Source organism: Microcaecilia unicolor, chromosome 2 (genome assembly GCF_901765095.1).
Source record: "Microcaecilia unicolor chromosome 2, aMicUni1.1, whole genome shotgun sequence".
NCBI classification, from domain to species: domain Eukaryota; kingdom Metazoa; phylum Chordata; class Amphibia; order Gymnophiona; family Siphonopidae; genus Microcaecilia; species Microcaecilia unicolor.
Window position 1 is genome coordinate 252,253,429 of NC_044032.1, and position 21,870 is coordinate 252,275,298.

Genomic DNA, 21,870 nt, shown 5'->3' on the forward strand with positions numbered 1-21,870 from the left:
TTTTCATGATATGGGGGGACAATTGGTACAATTTGTCAGAGAATTAAATGAATGTCATGGAAACATCAAATTCAAATCCAAAATCTCGTCTCACCAATTTGCTTCATTTCTTTGAAGGCGTAAACATGTGAAAAAGGTGAGACGGTTGATGTAGTGCATCTAGATTTTCAGAAAGCTTTTGACAAAGTACCGCATGAAAGACTCCAGAGGAAATTGGAGAGTCATGGGATAGGAGGTAGTGTTCTATTGTGGATTAAAAACTGGTTAAAAGAAAACAGAGAGTAGGGTTAAATGGTCAGTATTCTCAATGGAGAAGGATAGATAGTGGGGTTCCTCAGGGGTCTGTGCTGGGACCACTGCTTTTTAACATATATATAAATGACCTTAGAGATGGGAGTAACTAGTGAGGTAATTAAATTTGCTGATGACACACAGTTATTCAGTCGTTAAATCGCGGGAGGACTGTGAAAAATTACAAGAGGACCTTACGAGACTGGGAGACTTGGCATCCCGTCTCAAATAATATGAAAATTCTGGGTGTTACTATTGACCGAAATCTCACACTTGAAAGCCACGTGAAGAACACAACTAAGAAAATGTTCCATTCCATGTGGAAACTCAAAAGAGTAAAACCTTTTTTCCCAAGAGACATTTTTCGGAAGTTGGTGCTATCAATGGTATTGAGTCACTTGGACTACTGTAACGCACTCTATGCCGGTTGTAAAGAACAGACCATAAAAAACTTCAAACAGCCCAGAACACCGCAGCCAGACTCGTATTTGGGAAAACAAAATATGAAAGTGCAAAACCCCTGAGAAAGAAACTACACTGGCTCCCAATCAAAGAGCACATCACGTTCAAGATCTGCACGATTGTTCATAAAATCATTTATGGAGAAGCCCCGACCTATATGTTAGACCTAGTGGATCTACCACCCAGAAATGCTAAAAAATCTTCCCGAACATTCCTCAATCTACACTTCCCCAGCTGTAAAGGACTAAAATACAAACACACGCGACCAGCTTTTCTTACATGAGCACACAGCTGTGGAATGCACTTCCAACACAACTGAGAATGACCAACGAATTAATCAACTTCCGCAAATCTCTGAAGATCCACCTCTTTGACAAAGCCTATATCACAAGAACCCATAACTAATTACAATACAACACTTATCCAACTCTATCTAAAATACATCTCTCTACTAATGCTTGATCAAATCCTTGACTATTCAGAATGTATCTCTCGACTGCTTGCTCAAATCCTCCTGTTTTCCTGTCTCCCTTGACTTCCTTAATACCAATTGTATTCTTCAACCTGTTATGGCCATAACAGGCCTTTGTAAGCCACATTGAGCCTGCAAATAGGTGGGAAAATGTGGGATACAAGTGCAATAAATAAATAAATGACGTTTAATGTGAGCAAGTGCAAAGTGATGCATGTGGGAAAGAGGAACCTGAATTATAGCTACGTCATGCAAGGTTCCACATTAGGAATCACAGACCAAGAAAGGGATCTAGGTGTCGTCGCTGATGATACGTTGAAACCTTCTGCTGCGGCTAAAAAAGCAAATAGAATGATAGGTATTATTAGGAAAGGAATGGAAAACAAAAGTGAGGATGTTATAATGGCTTTGTATCGCTCTATGCTGCGATCGCACCTCAAATATTGTGTTCAATTCTGGTCACCGAATCTCAAAATAGATATAGTGGAATTAGAAAAGGTACAGAGAAGGGCGACAAAAATTATAAAGGGGATGGGACGACTTCCCTTGAGGGAAGGCTAAAGCGGCTAGGGCTCTTCAGCTTGGAGAAAAGGCGGCTGAGGGGAGATATGATAGAGGTCTATAAAATAATGAGTGGAGATGAACGGGTAGATGTGAAGCATCTGTTTACGCTTTCCAAAAATACTAGGACTAGGGGGGGCAAGCGATGAAGCTACAATGCAGTAAATTTAAAATGAACCAGAGAAAATGTTTCTTCACTCAACGTGTAATTAAACTCTGGAATTCGTTGCCAGAGAATGTGGTAAAGGCGGTTAGCTTAGCGGAGTTTAAGAAAGGTTTGGATGGCTTCGTAAAGGAAAAGTCCATAGACCATTATTAAATGGACTTAGGGAAAATCCACTATTTCTGGGATAAGCAGTATAGAATGTTTTGTACTTTTTTGGGATCTAGGTATTTGTGACCTGGATTGGCCACTGTTGGAAACACGATGCTGGGCTTGATGGACCTTTGGTCTTTCCCAGTATGGCAATACTTATGTATGTGCCATGGATCCTCATCAGCCTCCCATGAGTGCTGTTAGCAAAAAACTGCTCATGGGAGGACAAAGCTCGAGAACGAGCCTGCCTCAAAACAAAGGAACCATGTCCTCGAGAATGGCGTCAAGGTGTCAGTTCCATCATAAGCTCCAGCAAAGTTTCCTCAGACTACGTCATGGGAGTGCCAACACGAGCAGCTGTTGGCACTGGTGCAGCACATGATACTGGGTTCAGAGATTTCACCACAGGATGAGAGCCTTCCGGGGCAGCAGCAAGAGGCACGGCTGGTACAAGCACCCTAGACACCAATGCACACTGTTGTAAGAACCCTGTCAAGAGCCCAGGGAGTATGGCCCAGATACGCTCATCAAGAGATGCCATCAGGGAAGGGTGGGGGGGGTGTCGATTCAGAGAGAGACTGCTGAACTGGTGCCTGGTCCTGGTTGCATGGAGACCCATGCATCGGCACCTCCTCTATGGAGGGGGGACAGTCCTTCTGGCAGCAATGTTTCTCAGGGTCTGAATCTCTTGGTGCCCTGGAGCTCCCAGCACCATACATCAAGGGGGATTGATGACAATGCTTCTGGGCCTTCGCTTGATGCCGGTCATTCATGCTCCTCGGTGCCATCAAATCCCAATGCTGCCTCAAGGTTGGGTTCGATGCTGACTGGTCCCAAGGGCCCTGCATAGTAGTTGGCATTGAGGCAGGTGGAGACCCATTCAATGCACGTCCACTCCCAGTGTTCAAGACAAGCCTCTCAGCCATGTGAACTGATGCAACTCCAGACGCCAAGGTTTTGGACTGGGCTCCAAATATTTTCTCCCTAAGCCTCTCTGGCAATCTGGGTTCTTTTCTTCATATGAAGGGGCAAGCACTGGGGGAAGAAAAAAAGGAGGAACAAACGCTCAACCAGAGCTCAGGCCAAAGAGGGCCTTGGAGCATGCTAAAAATAAAAGAAACTTAAAAGTGAAGAAAATCAAACTACAACTCTATAGGAAGGGAAAGGAACTTTTCAAAGAAAATAAATTTTAAAAAGCAGGGTTTAAAAAAAAAATACACCTCCAAACAGAAGGCACAAAAATCGAAAAAATAATTCTCATGCATCAGACGCTGTGAGAAGCACGGGACAATTATTTTCTCTCCTCACTGCGGATGAGAAGAGACTGATGGTCCCGCGATCTCGCATCAGGCGGGGAAGGCACTCGTGCATGTGCGGTGGGGACGCTGTGAATGTTCTTAAAGCTATACTAGCTTCCTTAAGCTCTGAACCAGGCAACATAGATGTCACCCACATGTGAGAATAAACCCTGCTTTTCCCACTTCCATTCTTTAGGACACTTGACAAATTTATTTCTGGTTGCCTCGGACACATCTTTCATCAGCTTTTTAAGGGAGGGGCTCATATCCAATATTTGACAGCATCCTGGTATATTGATAGCTATAGGAGGGAGCCTAATATACATAAGATAGTGCAAGAAGGGTAAGGTTAAAAAGAAAATTATTTCAGCAAGATTCAGCACATCTTCAAATCCACTGAGCTCATTTCCTCAAATCCACTGAGCTCATTTCCACTCTACTGCTTCTCTAGGGAGAGAACAGGGAAGCACTAAAGCAAGCAGTTATCCATCAGCAAACCTATCATAGCAGCAGGCTGAAAGGAATTAATTCTGACCACAAAATTCAGGGACCCCTGATAATTTGTGTTTTTAAATTCCAGCGACAATAAATGGCTTTAAAGGTCATTCTACACACTAGCTAGGGCAACTCTGGATTCATACTGCTAGATATGGATAAAACAGAACACAGGTGCAATTGATGCTGTTTTGGCAATATTATTTTACAAAGCAATCCACAGTCCAATGCAATGTGGCACAAAGATAGGGTGAATGGAACAGACATGCATAAGAACAAGTCTAAGCATATGGCATCTACAGATCTAGGTGGAGGGATCCATAGAAAGATACAAGGCTAAAAAATGCATCTCTCTGCATCGTACTTGGCGAACGCCTTTACGGTACTATGTAAGCCACATTGAGCCTGCAAATAGTAGAAAAATGTGAGATACAAGTGTTACAAATAACTAAATAAGATGTAAAGAAGTCTGCAAGGCACCAGAGTGAGGATAGACAGCAGATAAAGCGAATGCTACATACCTGTAGAAGGTATTCTCCGAGGACAGCAGGCTGATTGTTCTCACTGATGGGTGACGTCCACGGCAGCCCCTCCAATCGGAAACTTCACTAGCAAAGTCCTTTGCTAGCCCTCGCGCGCCCGCGCGCACCGCGCATGCGCGGCCGTCTTCCCGCCCGAAACCGGCTCGAGCCGGCCAGTCCAGTATGTAGCAAGACAATACACTTCAAGGGAAGACACAACTCCAAAGGGGAGGCGGGCGGGTTTGTGAGAACAATCAGCCTGCTGTCCTCGGAGAATACCTTCTACAGGTATGTAGCATTCGCTTTCTCCGAGGACAAGCAGGCTGCTTGTTCTCACTGATGGGGTATCCCTAGCCCCCAGGCTCACTCAAAACAACAACATTGGTCAATTGGGCCTCGCAACGGCGAGGACATAACTGAGATTGACCTAAAAAATTTACCAACTAACTGAGAGTGTAGCCTGGAACAGAACAAACAGGGCCCTCGGGGGGTGGAGTTGGATCCTAAAGCCCAAACAGGTTCTGAAGAACTGACTGCCCGAACCGACTGTCACGTCGGGTATCCTGCTGCAGGCAGTAATGAGATGTGAATGTGTGGACAGATGACCACGTCGCAGCTTTGCAAATTTCCTCCATGGTGGCTGACTTCAAGTGGGCTACCGACGCTGCCATGGCTCTAACATTATGAGCCGTGACATGACCCTCAAGAGCCAGCCCAGCCTGGGCGTAAGTGAAGGAAATGCAATCTGCTAGCCAATTGGATATGGTGCGTTTCCCTACAGCCACTCCCCTCTTGTTGGGATCAAAAGAAACAAACAATTGGGCGGACTGTCTGTGGGGCTGTGTCCGCTCCAGATAGAAGGCCAATGCTCTCTTGCAGTCCAATGTGTGCAGCTGACGTTCAGCAGGGCAGGAATGAGGACGGGGAAAGAATGTTGGCAAGACAATTGACTGGTTCAGATGGAACTCCGACACAACCTTTGGCAGAAACTTAGGGTGAGTGCGGAGGACTACTCTGTTGTGATGAAATTTGGTGTAAGGGGCCTGGGCTACCAGGGCCTGAAGCTCACTGACTCTACGAGCCGAGGTAACTGCCACCAAGAAAATGACCTTCCAGGTCAAGTACTTCGGATGGCAGGAATTCAGTGGCTCGAAAGGAGGTTTCATCAGCTGGGTGAGAACGACATTGAGATCTCATGACACTGTAGGAGGCTTGACAGGGGGCTTTGACAAAAGCAAACCTCTCATGAAGCGAACAACTAAAGGCTGTCCTGAGATCGGCTTACCTTCCACTTGGTAATGGTATGCACTGATTGCACTAAGGTGAACCCTTACGGAGTTGGTCTTCAGACCAGACTCAGACAAGTGGAGAAGGTATTCAAGCAGGGTCTGTGTAGGACAAGAGCGAGGATCTAGGGCCTTGCTGTCACACCAGACGGCAAACCTCCTCCAATGAAAGAAGTAACTTCTCTTAGTGGAGTCTTTCCTGGAAGCAAGCAAGATGCGGGAGACACCCTCTGGCAGACCCAAAGAGGCAAAGTCTACGCCCTCAACATCCAGGCCGTGAGAGCCAGGGACTGGAGGTTGGGATGCAGCAGAGCCCCTTCGTCCTGCGTGATGAGGGTCGGAAAACACTCCAATCTCCACGGTTCTTCGGAGGATAACTCCAGAAGAAGAGGGAACCAGATCTGACGCGGCCAAAAGGGAGCAATCAGAATCATGGTGCCTCGGTCTTGCTTGAGTTTCAACAAAGTCTTCCCCACCAGAGGAATGGGAGGATAAGCATACAGCAGACCTTCCCCCCAATCCAGGAGGAAGGCATCCGACGCCAGTCTGCCGTGGGCCTGAAGCCTGGAACAGAACTGAGGGACCTTGTGGTTCACTTGAGATGCGAAGAGATCCACCAGGGGGGTGCCCCACGCCTGGAAGATCTGTCGCACCACACGGGAATTGAGCGACCACTCGTGAGGTTGCATAATCCTGCTCAACCTGTCGGCCAGACTGTTGTTTACGCCTGCCAGATATGTGGCTTGGAGCACCATGCCTTGACGGCGAGCCCAGAGCCACATGCTGACGGCTTCCTGACACAGGGGGCGAGATCCGGTGCCCCCCTGCTTGTTGACATAGTACATGGCAACCTGATTGTCTGTCTGAATTTGGATAATTTGGTGGGACAGCCGATCTCTGAAAGCCTTCAGAGCGTTCCAGATCGCTCGCAACTCCAGAAGATTGATCTGTAGATCGCTTTCTTGGAGGGACCACCTTCCTTGGGTGTGAAGCCCATCGACATGAGCTCCCCATCCCAGGAGAGACGCATCCGTGGTCAGCACTTTTTGAGGCTGAGGAATTTGGAAGGGACGTCCCAGAGTCAAATTGGAGCAAATCGTCCACCAATACAGGGATTCGAGAAAACTCGTGGACAGGTGGATCACGTCCTCTAGACCCCCGGCGGCCTGATACCACTGGGAGGCTAGGGTCCATTGAGCAGATCTCATGTGAAGGCGGGCCATGGGAGTCACATGAACTGTGGAAGCCATGTGGCCCAGCAATCTCAACATCTGCCGAGCTGTGATCTGCTGGGACGCTCGCACCCGCGAGACGAGGGACAACAAGTTGTTGGCCCTCGCCTCTGGGAGATAGGCGCGAGCCGTCCGAGAATCCAGCAGGGCTCCGATGAATTCGAGTTTCTGCACTGGGAGAAGATGGGACTTTGGGTAATTTATCACAAACCCCAGTAGCTCCAGGAGGCGAATAGTCATCTGCATGGACTGCAGGGCTCCTGCCTCGGATGTGTTCTTCACCAGCCAATCGTCGAGATATGGGAACACGTGCACCCCCAGCCTGCGAAGCGCCGCTGCTACCACAGCTAGGCACTTTGTGAACACCCTGGGCGCAGAGGCGAGCCCAAAGGGTAGCACACAGTACTGGAAGTGGCGTGCGCCCAGCTGAAATCGCAGATACTGTCTGTGAGCTGGCAGTATCGGGATGTGTGTGTAGGCATCCTTCAAGTCCAGAGAGCATAGCCAATCGTTTTGCTGAATCATGGGGAGAAGGGTGCCCAGGGAAAGCATCCTGAACTTTTCTTTTACGAGATATTTGTTCAGGGCCCTTAGGTCTAGGATGGGACGCATCCCCCCTGTTTTCTTTTCCACAAGGAAGTACCTGGAATAGAACCCCAGCCCTTCTTGCCCGGATGGCACGGGCTCGACCGCATTGGCGCTGAGAAGGGCGGAGAGTTCCTCTGCAAGTACCTGCTTGTGCTGGAAGCTGTAGGACTGAGCTCCCGGTGGACAATTTGGAGGTTGAGAGGCCAAATTGAGGGTGTATCCTTGCCGGACTATTTGGAGAACCCACTGATCGGAGGTTATAAGAGGCCACCTTTGGTGAAAAGCTTTCAACCTCCCTCCGACAGGCAGGTCGCCCGGCACTGACACTTGGATGTCGGCTATGCTCTGCTGGAGCCAGTCAAAAGCTCGCCCCTTGCTTTTGCTGGGGAGCCGCGGGGCCTTGCTGATTCGCACGCTGCTGACGAGAGCGAGCGCGCTGGGGCTTAGCCTGGGCCGCAGGCTGTCGGGAAGGAGGATTGTACCTACGCTTGCCAGAAGTATAGGGAACAGTCTTCCTTCCCCCGAAAAATCGTCTACCTGTAGAGGTAGAAGCTGAAGGCTGCCGGCGGGCGAACTTGTCGAATGCGGTGTCCCGCTGGTGGAGAGACTCTACCACCTGCTCGACTTTTTCGCCAAAAATGTTATCCGCACGGCAAGGCAAGTCCGTAATCCGCTGCTGGATTCTATTCTCCAGGTCGGCGGCACGCAGCCATGAGAGCCTGCGCATCACCACACCTTGAGCAGCGGCCCTGGACGCAACATCAAAAGTGTCATAAACTCCTCTGGCCAGGAATTTTCTGCACGCCTTCAGCTGCCTGACCACCTCCTGAAAAGGCTTGGCTTGCTCAGGGGGAAGAGCATCAACCAAGCCCGCCAACTGCCGCACATTATTCCGCATGTGTATGCTCGTGTAGAGCTGGTAAGACTGGATCTTGGACACGAGCATAGAGGAATGGTAGGCCTTCCTCCCAAAGGAGTCTAAGGTTCTAGCGTCCTTGCCCGGGGGCGCCGAAGCATGTTCCCTAGAACTCTTAGCCTTCTTTAGGGCCAAATCCACAACTCCAGAGTCATGAGGCAACTGAGTGCGCATCAGCTCTGGGTCCCCATGGATCCGGTACTGGGACTCGATCTTCTTGGGAATGTGGGGATTAGTTAATGGCTTGGTCCAGTTCGCAAGCAATGTCTTCTTCAGGACATGGTGCAAGGGAACAGTGGACGCTTCCTTAGGTGGAGAAGGATAGTCCAGGAGCTCAAACATTTCAGCCCTGGGCTCGTCCTCCACAACCACCGGGAAGGGGATGGCCGTAGACATCTCCCGGACAAAGGAGGCAAAAGACAGACTCTCGGGAGGAGAAAGCTGTCTCTCAGGAGAGGGAGTGGGATCAGACGGAAGACCCTCAGACTCCTCGTCAGAGAAATATCTGGGATCTTCCTCTTCCTCCCACGAGGCCTCACCCTCGGTGTCAGACACAAGTTCACGGACCTGTGTCTGCAACCTCGCCCTGCTCGACTCCGTGGAACCCCGTCCACGATGGGGGCGTCGAGAGGTAGACTCCCTCGCCCGCATCGGCGAAGCTCCCTCCGCCGACGTAGTCGGGGAGCCTTCCTGGGAGGTGGCCGCGGTCGGTACCGCACGCGGTACCGACGTCGGGGACCTCAACCTGGGCGATGGGCCAGCCGGCGCCACGCTCGACGGTACCGGTGGCGCAAGCACCGCCGGTACCGGAGGGGTAGGGCGCAACAGCTCTCCCAGAATCTCTGGGAGAACGGCCCGGAGGCTCTCGTTTAGAGCGGCTGCAGAGAAAGGCTGAGAGGTCGATGCAGGCGTCGACGTCAGTACCTGTTCCGGGCGTGGAGGCTGTTCCGGGCTGTCCAGAGCGGAGCGCATCGACACCTCCTGAACAGAGGGTGAGCGGTCCTCTCGGTGCCGATGCCTGCTGGGTGCCGAATCCCTCGGCGACCCAGAGCTCTCGGTGCCGACACGGGGAGGAGACCGGTGTCGATGCTTCTTCGATTTCTTCCGAAGCATGTCACCGGAGCTCCCCGGCACCGACGAGGAGGACGTCGAATCCATCCGTCGCTTCCTCGGGGCCGAGACTGAAGAAGGTCGATCCCGGGGGGGCTGTACCGCAGGAGCCCTCAGGGTAGGCGGAGACCCACCCGAGGGCTCACCGCCACCAGCAGGGGAATGGACAGCCCTCACCTGCACTCCACCCGATGCACCACCGTCCGACGACATCAGCAGACGAGGTCCTGGTACCACCGACGTCGATGCAGCTATCCGATGTCTCGGCGCCGATGCAGAGGCCCGATGCCTCGATGCACTCGATGCAGGGGCGGCCGAGGAAGATGGTCTGGACGCTGACGACGTCGATGCACTCGAAGATCCCGGTGCCGATGCCGACGAAGAGCCCGAGAACAACACGTTCCACTGGGCTAGTCTCGCTACCTGAGTCCGCCTTTGAAGCAGGGAACACAGACTGCAGTTCTGAGGGCGGTGCTCGGCCCCCAGACACTGAAGACACGACGAGTGTCGATCAGTGAGCGAGATAACCCGGGCGCACTGGGTGCACTTCTTGAAGCCGCTGGAAGGCTTCGATGTCATGGGCGGAAAAATCACGCCGGCGAAATCAAAAGCCGAAATGGCGAAATTTGAAGCACCAAATTTAGAGGGAGAAAAAATCTCGACCGAGGCCGAAAAGAGGCCTACCCCGACGACGAAAGAAAACTTACCGGGGCAAAAAAGCTGGAAGTACGGGGAGGATTTACACGAAACCCGGCGGGGGGTTTCCGGAGCACTTCCCGACTAGGACAAAGCTTTCCCGAAGGAAAAAAACACGTTCAAAACAAATTGGACGCGCGAGGTCGACTTTCCGGGGCTCGACACGGCGAAAACACGACCGTACCGAGTGCGGACAAAAGAAGACTGGCCGGCTCGAGCCGGTTTCGGGCGGGAAGACGGCCGCGCATGCGCGGTGCGCGCGGGCGCGCGAGGGCTAGCAAAGGACTTTGCTAGTGAAGTTTCCGATTGGAGGGGCTGCCGTGGACGTCACCCATCAGTGAGAACAAGCAGCCTGCTTGTCCTCGGAGAATCAGAAGTTCATCTACACCACTATATAAGAACACAATGAGGGGCATAATCAAACGGGGCGCGCCCAAGTTTTCATGAGGGCGTCCTCACAAGGACAGCCCCATAAAGGGGCGGGGCAACCCGTATTATCGAAACAAGATGGGCGTCCATCTTTCGTTTCGATAATACGGTCGGAGACACCCAAATCATGAAATTAGGTCGACCTTAGGTCGTTTTTGAGATGGTCGTCCCCGGTTTTCAGTGATAAAGGAAACAGAGGATGCTCATCTAAAAAACAACCAAATCCAAGCCATTTGGTCGTGGGAGGAACCAGCATTTGTAGTTTACTGGTCCCCCTCACATGCCAGGACACCAACTGGGCACCCTAGGGGGCACTGCAGTGGACTTCATAAAAAGGTCCCAGGTGCATAGCTCCCTTAACTTGGGCGCCGAGCCCCCCAAACCCCCCCGCCCACCACCACCACCAAAACTGTACACCACTACCATAGCCCTTAGGGATGAAGGGGGGCACCTACATGTGGGTACAGTGGGTTTCTGGTGGGTTTTGGAGGGCTCACATTTACCACCACAAGTGTAACAGGTGTGGGGGGGGGGATGGGCCTGGGTCCGCCTGCCTGAAGTACACTGCACCCACTACAACTGCTCCAGGTAACTACATATTGCTGCGATGGACCTGAGTATGGTATTTGAGGCTGGCAAAAAAGTATTTTTAAAGATTTTTTTTGAGGGTGGGAGGGGGTTAGTGACCACTTAGGGAGTAAGGGGAGGTGATCCCCAATTCCCTCCGGTGGTTATCTGGTCAGTTCGGGCACCTTTTTGATGATTGGTCGTGAAAAAAAAATGAACCAAGTAAAGTTGTCCAAATGTTTGTCAGGGACGCCCTTCTTTTTTCCATTATCGGCCGAGGACGCCTATCTGCTAAGCACGCCCCAGTCCCGCATTCGCTAAACTGACGAGACGCCCCTGTGAACTTTCATCGTCCCTGCGACGGAAAGAAGTTGAGGGCGTCCAAAATCGGCTTTCGATTATGCCAATTTGGGCGACCTTGCGAGAAGGACGCCCATCTCCTAATTTGTGTCGGAAGATGGGCACCCTTCTCTTTTGAAAATTCACCTGAATGTCTACAGGACCATGTTATAGCTGTATGAATAAAAAGGGAAGTCTGCAGGGCTAGAGTCATTAAGCAAAGATGAATGAAACGACTACAAAGGTACACATGCATCATTCAACAATAAAACAAAGGTATGAAATTTGCAAGGCTATGTGATATGATATATAGATGGATGGTGACAGAATAATGATGTGTGCAATGCTCTCTTCAAGTAGCAGCAGAGATCCAAAGTATCAAGTCACATGAACACTTCATAGGCATCTGGCTGGTTAACAGCTCACATGAATCTCTACACAGAAAATGAGGTCATATTTAAACCAGATTGAATAAGATTTAAAAGACGGACATGCTCATGCAAATGATCAAAAAGGACAGAATGAGACTCAGAACGGCAGGCTATGAGAGGCACAAGCAGGAATCCTCACAGAAGCGACAGAATAAATGTGGACTGAATGGATAGGTGACTAGCTTTGGAAGACTGGACCTATACTTACTACAGTAAGTTTCTTTATACCAAAAATTTTCTTTTCCGTCTGAATTTTCTTCTGAAAGAGACAGAGGTAAACAAATAACCAGTTAAGCTGGGACAATACCTCTTCTCCCTAAGCTTCCCAGCTGCTGTAGGCAATCTAGATTTTCTACATGCACATTGAGGCCAAGCTCCTTCTCAAACCACACCCTTGACCTTTAGTGTATACATTAAAAAAATGAAACGGGCCAATAAATCAAGGGTATTTTATTTTATTTATGCATTTGTTATACTGCCATTCAAAGATCATCACGGCAGTATACAAAATTAGAGTAAATAATGACATACAAATCGACAAGGACCATATAAAGACGAGAGTAAAGGTAAATTAAGGTATAGTAAAATAGGCAGCATAACATGTATTGTACTGTTTTGGGATCTTGCCAGGTACTTGTAACCTGGATTGGCCACGGTTGGAAACAGAATGCTGGGCATGAGGAGAAATTAGATCTTACCTGCTAATTTGCTTTCCTTTAGTCCCTCCGGACCGGACCAGGATTGGACTGATGGGTTGTGCTCGCCTACCAGCAGGTGGAGACTGAGAAAAAACTCTGACTCTAGAGAGCCAATAGGAGCCCTGGCCATGTGACCTTAGCCTCAGTATTTGAATAGCAAAGCAGGAAAGAAAGAAAGACCTTCTGTGCCGTATGGAATCCTAGCAGCCACAAAGCACTTGGCAATGCCAAGTATCAGAGCTCACCAGCAACTCTCACCAGAGAAGTGGTATGGCCTGATATGTATTACAGCTCACCAGCAACTCTCACCAGAGAAGTGGTATGGCTCACTTGTACTATAGCTCACCAGCAACTCTCACCAGAGAAGCGATATGGCTCACTTGTACTATAGCTCACCAGCAACTCTCACCAGAGAAGCGATATGGCTCACATGTAAAATAGCTCACCAGCAACTCTCACCAGAGAAGCGATATGGCTCACATGTAAAATAGCTCACCAGCAACTCTCACCAGAGAAGCGATATGGCTCACATGTAAAATAGCTCACCAGCAACTCTCCCCAGAGAAATGGTATGGTTCACGTATAATATAGCTCACCAGCAACTCTCCCCAGAGAAGTGGTATGGCTCACTTGTCTTATAGCTCACCAGCAACTCTCACCAGAGAAGTGGTATGGCCCACTTAAGATGTTATATATGTTCCATCAACTGAGCTTACCAGCAACTCTCACCAGAAAAGTGGTATGGCGTATTTAAGGTTTTATAGATATTCCAGCAACTGAGCTCAGCCACAACTCTCACCAGAGAAGTGGTATGGCGTATTTAAGGTTTTATAGATAGATTCCAGCAATTGAGCTCACCAGCAACCACCAGAGAAGTGGTATAGACCACGTAAAGTTCTGTATATATATAGTATTGTTCCACAAAACGTAAAGGAATGAATACACTTCCTACTTAATAAAAGAAGCTAAAGAGTAGAGAGAACATGGGAGGGGCCTGGTCCGGTCCGGAGGGACTAAAGGAAAGCAAATTAGCAGGTAAGATCTAATTTCTCCTTCCTTAGCGTCCCTCCGGACCGGACCAGGATTGGACTGATGGGAAGTACCAAAGCAGTAATCTGAAGGGAGGGACCCTATGAAAACTGCAGAGAAATGTTCATGCTGCATAGGCCACCTGGCGACAACTAACATGTAGTGTGTCCCAATGAGCAAAATAAAATGAAACTAGGACTAAGTTGCCAACTTACCAATGTGCACCGAGAGCACCAAAAATCGCTGTAGTAAGAATAGAGCCCGCTTCTGAAGTTGTGGAAGATGTTGTAATACGCTGTGGAACTGCCCTCTCAGCGAGAAGAGAAATAGACATTCTCATTTCCTTGATCCTTCGAGATATAGCGGATTAGAAAAAATGAAAAACTTTTACGCCTACTGGCTAGAAGGACAAAACCAATAAGAAAAAACCGATTGGGAAAGGTGAAAACTTTAAACTACAGAAGACCGAAAAGAAGTTACCAACCGTAGAAGTATTCCACACATAGATCTACTTGCTGCAATGGCTACTAGGAAACACTGCTTGAAGAGGAAAACTTTATAGAAAAAGTTATGGCTACTAGAAAACAGAACTTTAAGAGTCTGTTCACGTAGTTCACCTAGCTGGTGAACGAAGCGGGGGGTACAGGTGCAGGACTCCTTTAAGAAAACCGCCTTGACAGTGGATGCTGCATAAGCGTGCGGTTGTCAACAGTATCATGCATCACTGATAGAGCTGCCAAATGAACTCTAATGGATGAGTAAGACAGACCAGATTTCGCAAGATGCAGAAGATATTCCAAAACATGCGAAATGGATACTGTTTGTGGAATGATGTGGCGAGAGGAGCACCACAGAGTGAACCGTCGCCCCTTTGATTGATAGGACTTTAATGTAGATTTCGGTCTGGAAGCAATTAAAACTTGAAGTACTTCCTGCGAAAATATCAAAGACGTTGCGGACCCAGTAACCACGCCATAAGTTTGAGTGACTGGGGGTCCGGATGTAGAAAGGTGCCTTGGTTCTGCGTGAACACCTAGTGGGATGACGGAAGAAACGCATATAGAAGGTTGAAAAACCCCTGCTGGACGTTGGCATCTGTCCCTGTCTCCGTCAAGACTGTTGCTGAACGGAAGAAGCAAGAAACGTTCGTGAGCCTGAAGGCAAAAAGAGATAGCCCTGAAGTGTCGCAGTGAGGAAGTAAGGCTGAAAAAATGAGAGTCCATTCACCTAAATGCAGGGTGAGACAACTAAGAAAAAATGACTACAAACTCAAGAGTATACTCTTAACTCCTCCTTGGCGGATGACATAATCCATTGCCATGGCAAGGACCAACATAGCTTTCTGTGCCTTGTTTGTCAGTAGGGAAAACAAAATTCACCCGAAGGTAAAACGAATTGCTGAGGTCCCCCAGAAAAAAATATATACAAACAAGCTTCTGCCAAAAAGTGTACTGCACGAAGCATCCCAATGACAGAACTAAGGTTCTCGAGATAACTAGATGACACTTAAATAGCGCGATTGATGACCCTGAGATTCGCAATAGGATGAAGGAAAATTCCTTCTTGGGCATTAGAAAGTAAAATTGCATTCTGCAGAATAGAGCGAGGAAATGGCCGAAGGTCACCAAGAAAAATATAAACTGGGATGTTTGCAGAGGAGACAAAAGACTGTGCGTCCACCTGACTAAACAAAGAGAAAATCAGAGATATCTGATGAGAGATCAAATGAGAGGCCTGGCTACAATCATCACCCAACCTAGAGACTGTAAGAAATGCAACACCCGGTGCGTGACCTGAGAACTCTGCTGATAAGACTTTCTCCAATTAGGCAGTCGTCTAGGTAAGAATGAAATGACCCTAAGAGCGCAATGAACATCCTCTTAGATCTATAAAAGAACGGAAGAGAGAGTACTGCTGAAAATGCCCGGTTAATGCATAAGCAAAAAACTAGCCAATCTCTGGATCCTGAGGAGAAGAGGAAGGGTGACCAAGGACACCAGTTAAATAGGGCTACAAACTCCAACCCTATCTCTATGGCGTTCCATAGTTGGGTAAGTTCTGAATATAGAAAGTTCTGAATATAGGAGTCCACCAGCTATGGTAGTACGCTCCGGACAGAAAAAAATTGTTCCAGTATGAACGTCTGATTCACCGGCCTGTAATTTCTTGGATCTCCCTAATCCACATACCACGGTCATGCATCCTCCCTCACTGAGATATAGATTGTACGCTCCTTTGAGCAGGGAACGTCCTTCTTTGTTAATTTGTACAGCGCTGCGTAACCCTAGTAGCGCTCTAGAAATGTTAAGTAGTAGTAGTACCAGACTCACACCCAATAGATATGAATGTTGAGCTTGTTTCAGGTTAAAACACCGAACCTAGGCCCAGGGTCCCCGGTGTTCCTAGTGGTGAACAGCCATGGCAAATATTGTATGCGTTAGTTTGCAAAATTACTGCAAAGCCTTGCTTTTGGAGCAGAGATTTCTGTTCGATACTCTCGTGAGAGGTTTCTTTTTTTTTTTTTTTCTTTTTTCTGCTGTTCTGGTTGTAGAAAGGTGGACATTTGAGCCTTCCCAGAATGGCAAAACTTATGTACCTATGCCCATTAGATATGAATGCTGGACTTGATGGACTTTAGGCCTTACCCAGCATAACCATACTTATGTACCTATGGCAAAAATACACAAGAAGTGAGTGAATCCCCTTCCAATTGAAAGAACACTCTGGAGTGAAGGCGCATAGAATGAAAATAAAAAAGGACAAACTTGGCAAATACCTGTAACGAAAAAAGTGAAGTTGTGCCACAGCCACTTGGTGAAGGCAGTGTAGACAACACTGTATCTGAATTCAAGAAAGCTTGATATAACATCAGGTCTCTAAGGAAGAGGAAGAGATAGCAGATGGTATGTATAGGCAATACTGGACCAAACCAGGATGTTTATAATCTGCCAATGCTGAACTGATAGAGTAGAGACAAACACGAGTAGATGGTTTGAGGACCTTCCACTATCTTTAAGTGGGAAATATTCAAAATGAAAGGATGACTTTATTCTCTAAGTGACCATATGTCCTGTAAAACCCAGAAGAAAGCTAAAATGAAATATGAGAGGCTTCAAGGCAGTTGGAAAAGAAGGGAAGACATGAATAAAGCATGCCTGCTAAGGCAGCTGAGTGATTGGGAGCTTGGTAGACAGGACTGTCCCTCAGAGAATATGAAAGAGCTGATATAGCCCCATGGCATCTGAACAATCTACTGTATGCCTCTAGAGAAGGCTTCTTAAAGTCTGAAAAAGAAAACACTGTATAACACTACAGCCATTGAGAGTGTGTCTGTTAAGTTCTTAAAACCCTATATAACATCATAGGCATGGAGTAAAATGCTTGAAAGGAACTAAGATATTATGGTCAGAATTGCAAAGTACCAATCAATTGACTCTTAGGCAATGTAGTCCTATTCACCAGGGAATGAGAAAGACAGAAATTTACTCTATGCCTATAGAGAAAGTTTCTAAAGTTCTTAAAACACTGTATAATACTACAGCTATTGAGGAAAATGCTTGAAATGAATTATGATATTATGATAAGATGTAGATTTTCCACCAGGCAATGAAAAATGACTGAGCACCAGAAAAAACTAGTGTTAACAGCCCCGTGAGACATAGAAATTTAAAACAAGAAAAGCTTGTTATCAAACATATAAACGGCGAGTGACCGTACTCACTCGCAAATGCGCAGTAGAGACTTCCCTGTCTGTCCCGCCCCCGCGTCAATACGTGATGACGGGAGGGGCGGGACAGAGAGGGAAACTGCGCCGCCGAGGTTGCTACCCCTCCCCCCCCCACTCGGAGTCGCCGCCGCCGCCACCCCTCCACCCCTCCACCCGGCCCTTTCTTCCCTTCTGAACTTACACATCCATTCGCCGAACGCAGCAACGCACATCAGCTGAGCTGCCCCTTCCTTCTCTGCCTGTGTCCCGCCCTTGCTGACGTTACGTCACAGGAGGGCGGGGCCACAGGCAGAGAAGGAAGGGCCCACGGCAGCTCAGCTGATGTGCCTTGCTGCGTTCAGCGAATGGATGTGTAAGTTCAGAAGCGAAGAGAGGGCACGGCCGGGTGGAGGGGTGGCAGCAGCGGCGGCGACTCTGAGGGGGGGGGGGGAGCGGTGGTGACCTCGCAAGGGGGGGGGGAAGGAAAACTCCAATACCAGCCCGTTTTTACGGGCTCAACGGCTAGTATATCCATATACGAAAGGAGCCCCCTTTCAACCAAATATTGCCTGCTGATGTGAAGAGCATTTTAGAATACGCCGTTCAGCACATACAAAAGTGTACACATCTTGGAGTCGAACTGCTCTATGAACTGCAGCCTTACCTTCAGCAGAGAGATCCCCGACTGATAAGACGGAGGGAGAAACAAAATGGCCACCGTTCGCGCCACTGGCCCCGTGGCGATCGTCGACAGCGCGCCCGACACCTCCGAACAAGCGAAGCCCAGTGGAACAGCGAAGAAACAACAGCCGGCGAAAAAGGCCCCGAAAAAACCGGAGGCAGCACCGGACCCAAAGAAACCTTGAAGGGAGAGCAAAATTTACACGTTCCGGCTGCGTGAACTGCGCGACGCTGACCGACAGCAGCTGTTTGAACTTTTAAGCCATATCGGAAAAAACAGGTGGCCGCGCTTACGCGGTTCGCACCTTTTTTTTTTTTTTTCATTTGTTTAAACTGCCGCCACCAAAACGCAAGAAAATGGAGGAAATTAAATCTGACGAGAAAAATCGCTGTTTAAAGTCACAGACACTGAATTATTTTCTTCTATTTGTTTTTTTTTTTTGTTTTTTTTATAACCCCTCAATCATAATAAAACACTGGAGCTGCCTGCTCGTTAGAAGTCTGGGGAAAGAAAGGCTGCTTCTTTGAATTTCCTTTTATTTGATTTAATTCTTTTAAAGCAGCTGCCTGTTAAAAGTGGCTGCCTCTCCCAAAGACGGTACACCTTTCCAGAGAAAGGGACGGCCCTTCCCTGCTAAGCCAGGGAGATGGGGAGGAAGGGGGGTGGACTCGAGACACTCAAGTTTAACACCCCCGAGGCTGTCAAAGAAAGAAGAGAAAGGAAACCCTGTCAAGCCTCTAAATAAGATTCCAGGCACAGAAGAATTATCACAAATATCTGTAATATCTAAAGAGAAAAGGAGAGAGACTACTGGGCTCACTTCCTACCTGCTGGGAGACTGAGAAAATACTGAGGCTAAGGTCACATGGCCAGGGCTCCTATTGGCTCTCTAGAGTCAGAGTTTTTTCTCAGTCTCCACCTGCTGGTAGGCGAGCACAACCCATCAGTCCAATCCTGGTCCGGTCCGGAGGGACGCTAAGGAATAGACCTTTGGTCTGTCCCAGTATGGCAACACTTATGTTCTTATGAATGAATAGCACAACAGCAAAAACCGGACACACAAACAAATACTGCAAACATAAGGGGAAGAGCATTTTGACATATTCCTGTGTGGGTTGAGACAAGTTGAAGCCAGAACATAAAACAAATATGGAAGAAAGCCAATTAGACAGAGCAAAATACTAAAATCAGAATTACTGTGGCATACATCTGGTAGGCAGGAAACTGACAGACAAAAGCTGATTTGTCCACCTATTTGCCTGCAGATCATCAAACAAACAGGCTAGGCCAGTGGTTCCCAAACCTGGTCCTGGAGGCACCCCAGCCATGAGAGAGATCTACATGCACTGCATGCACAACATGCAGATCTCTCATGAATATTCATTGTGGATATCCTGAAAACCTGACTGGCTGGCGTGCCTCCAGGACCAGTTTTGGGAACCACTGGAATAGTAACATAGTAGATGATGACAGAGTAAGACCTGTATGGGTCATCCAGTCTGCCCAACAAGATAAACTCATATGTGCTACTTTATGTGTATATCTGACCTTGATTTGTATCTGCTATTTTCAGGGCACAGACTGTAGAAGTCTGCCCAGCACTAGCCCCGCCTCCCAACCACTAGTCCCACCTCCCCCCACCGGCTCTGCAACCCAATCTCCGCTAAGCTTCTGAGGAGCCATGCCTTCTGAACAGGATTCCTTTATATTTATCCCACACATTTTTGAATTCTGTTACTGTTTTCATCTCCACCAACTCCCGCAGGAGGGCATTCCAAGTATCCACCTCTCTCTCCGTGAAAAAAATACTTCCTGACATTTTTTCTTGAGTCTGCCCCCCTTCAATCTCATTTCATGTCCTCAAGTTCTATCGCCTTCCCATCTACGGAAAAGGTTGGTTTGCAAATTTATACCTTTCAAATATTTGAACATCTGTATCATATCACCCGTGTTTCTCCTTTCCTCCAGGGTATACATGTTCAGGTCAGCAAGTCTCTCCTCATACGTCTTGTAGCGCAAATCCCATACCATTCTTGTAGCTTTTCTTTGCACCGCTTCAATTCTCTTTTACATCCTTAGCAAGATACAGCCTCCAAAACTGAACACAATACTCCAGGCGGGGCCTCACCAACAACTTATACAGGGGCATCAACACCTCCTTTCTTCTGCTGGTCACACCAGTAGAATAGGCTACTACAGCAGTACTCCAATGACTAGGGAAGATGTGTGATCAAATTTGGAAGACAATGAAGGGACAGACATGAACAAAGCAAAGTGGAAGGAAGGAGCAAGGGGAAAAAGGGAGCAAGATCAGAAAAATCAAAACAGAGAAAAAAAAAAGAAGGAGATCAGGAGTAAAGAATTAGTGAAGGGAAAGAAAGGAAAGGGCTGGAATCAGAAAAGAATACTATAAAGAAGCATTTCTTCACAAAAACTTTCTTCCAGGCACTCATCCCATGGGGAAACAATATTGTAGAAGTCGAGAAACTTTTGGATGAGCACAGAGGATCATTGAAGGCCAAAAAGGATTCACAGTACCAGTGGTAGAAACTGGTTGTGCATCTGCTATCAAGATCTCTGTTTCTAAGAAGAGACAGGAAATAAAAGGAATGGCAAAACAGCAAAAGGGAAGAAGAAACAGAAATAGTGCAAGCACAAGGTGGCAGGTGGGGAACCTATATAACTATGAACACTATATAACTCCTCTTCCCTACGATTCCCCTAATGTGTCTGTAACACATTTATCTCATTGACAATAACATCACTCCATATTTGTTTCATTACCGGAGGTGGCTAACGCCTCACGGTAATATGTAAGCCACACTGAGTCTGCAAATGGGTGGGAAAATGTGGGATACAAAGAAAGAAATAAAATAAATAACCTTGCGCAAACACCGGCGCTTGACACATTTCCATTGACGTTTCATCTTCTTGGCAGTATTCATTCTCCTTCGCACACAGATCCAGCAGGTCCCACAATCCTCTGTGTTCCGACAGGCCTGGCATATGCCACAGCCTTGACCCTGTCATGAAAAAAAAAAAAAAGACATAAATAAAATAAAGGGAGGGGGTGATGCAACTTCTAAGCAACTATGGTGGGGGAAAAACACCCCAAAATCCTACAAACACAGCAAGGTGTTGTCTGCCCCCCCCCCTCCCCCATTACCCCAGCAGTATTAAGCAGCCTGTTCTGCAGTGAGATGGTAAATATCCTACAGTGGAGAGGAAGGTAGTGGGTGAGGGAGCAAACAGCATCTCTCCTGTAATGGTACAAGATCCAAAGATCCTTCCCCTCTCTACCTGCTTCTTCTAAATGTAATTGCTTATTTTTGTAACACTGCTAAACACGCATGGTGCTGTACCGGTATGTTTAAAAGTTGGTCTTTTCTTTAGAGTTTACACACAAATGACAATTTTCCTGAAACCTCTTAAGACAACATCATTAAATAAACATCCAGAGTTTATGATTTAAATGCAATCATTTAAAAAAACTTGATGTTTCAGGCAGTGATAGGGATGTTAAAGTCATTTTTGTTTGATGAGAAAGATGTTTTATAGAGATGAAGGTTGCATTTTAGTTTAAAGACTATAGATGTTCTTTTATTGTAATTCTCCTGAGTGAAGGAATTCTTGTTTGCAATATGTTTAGATGATTTTTTTTAACTTAGCGGAATATAAGAATCACATAGCGTAACACAGCATAGGGTGTCTATTTTCATCACCCCAAAGGAATTATACTATACAA

The 21,870-nt window shown here is 47.6% G+C and overlaps 1 protein-coding gene across 1 annotated transcript in view; it reads right to left on the reverse strand.

The window, feature by feature from the left end:
* The window catches only part of MBD1 (methyl-CpG binding domain protein 1), a gene marked incomplete in the record, with an annotated part of 329,236 nt that overhangs the window by 199,283 nt on the left and 108,083 nt on the right, over window positions 1–21,870 (reverse strand). The window contains 2 exon segments of the mRNA XM_030193911.1: window positions 12,219–12,269; window positions 21,008–21,148. Of these exon segments, the coding sequence (XP_030049771.1) occupies window positions 12,219–12,269; window positions 21,008–21,148 (192 nt within the window).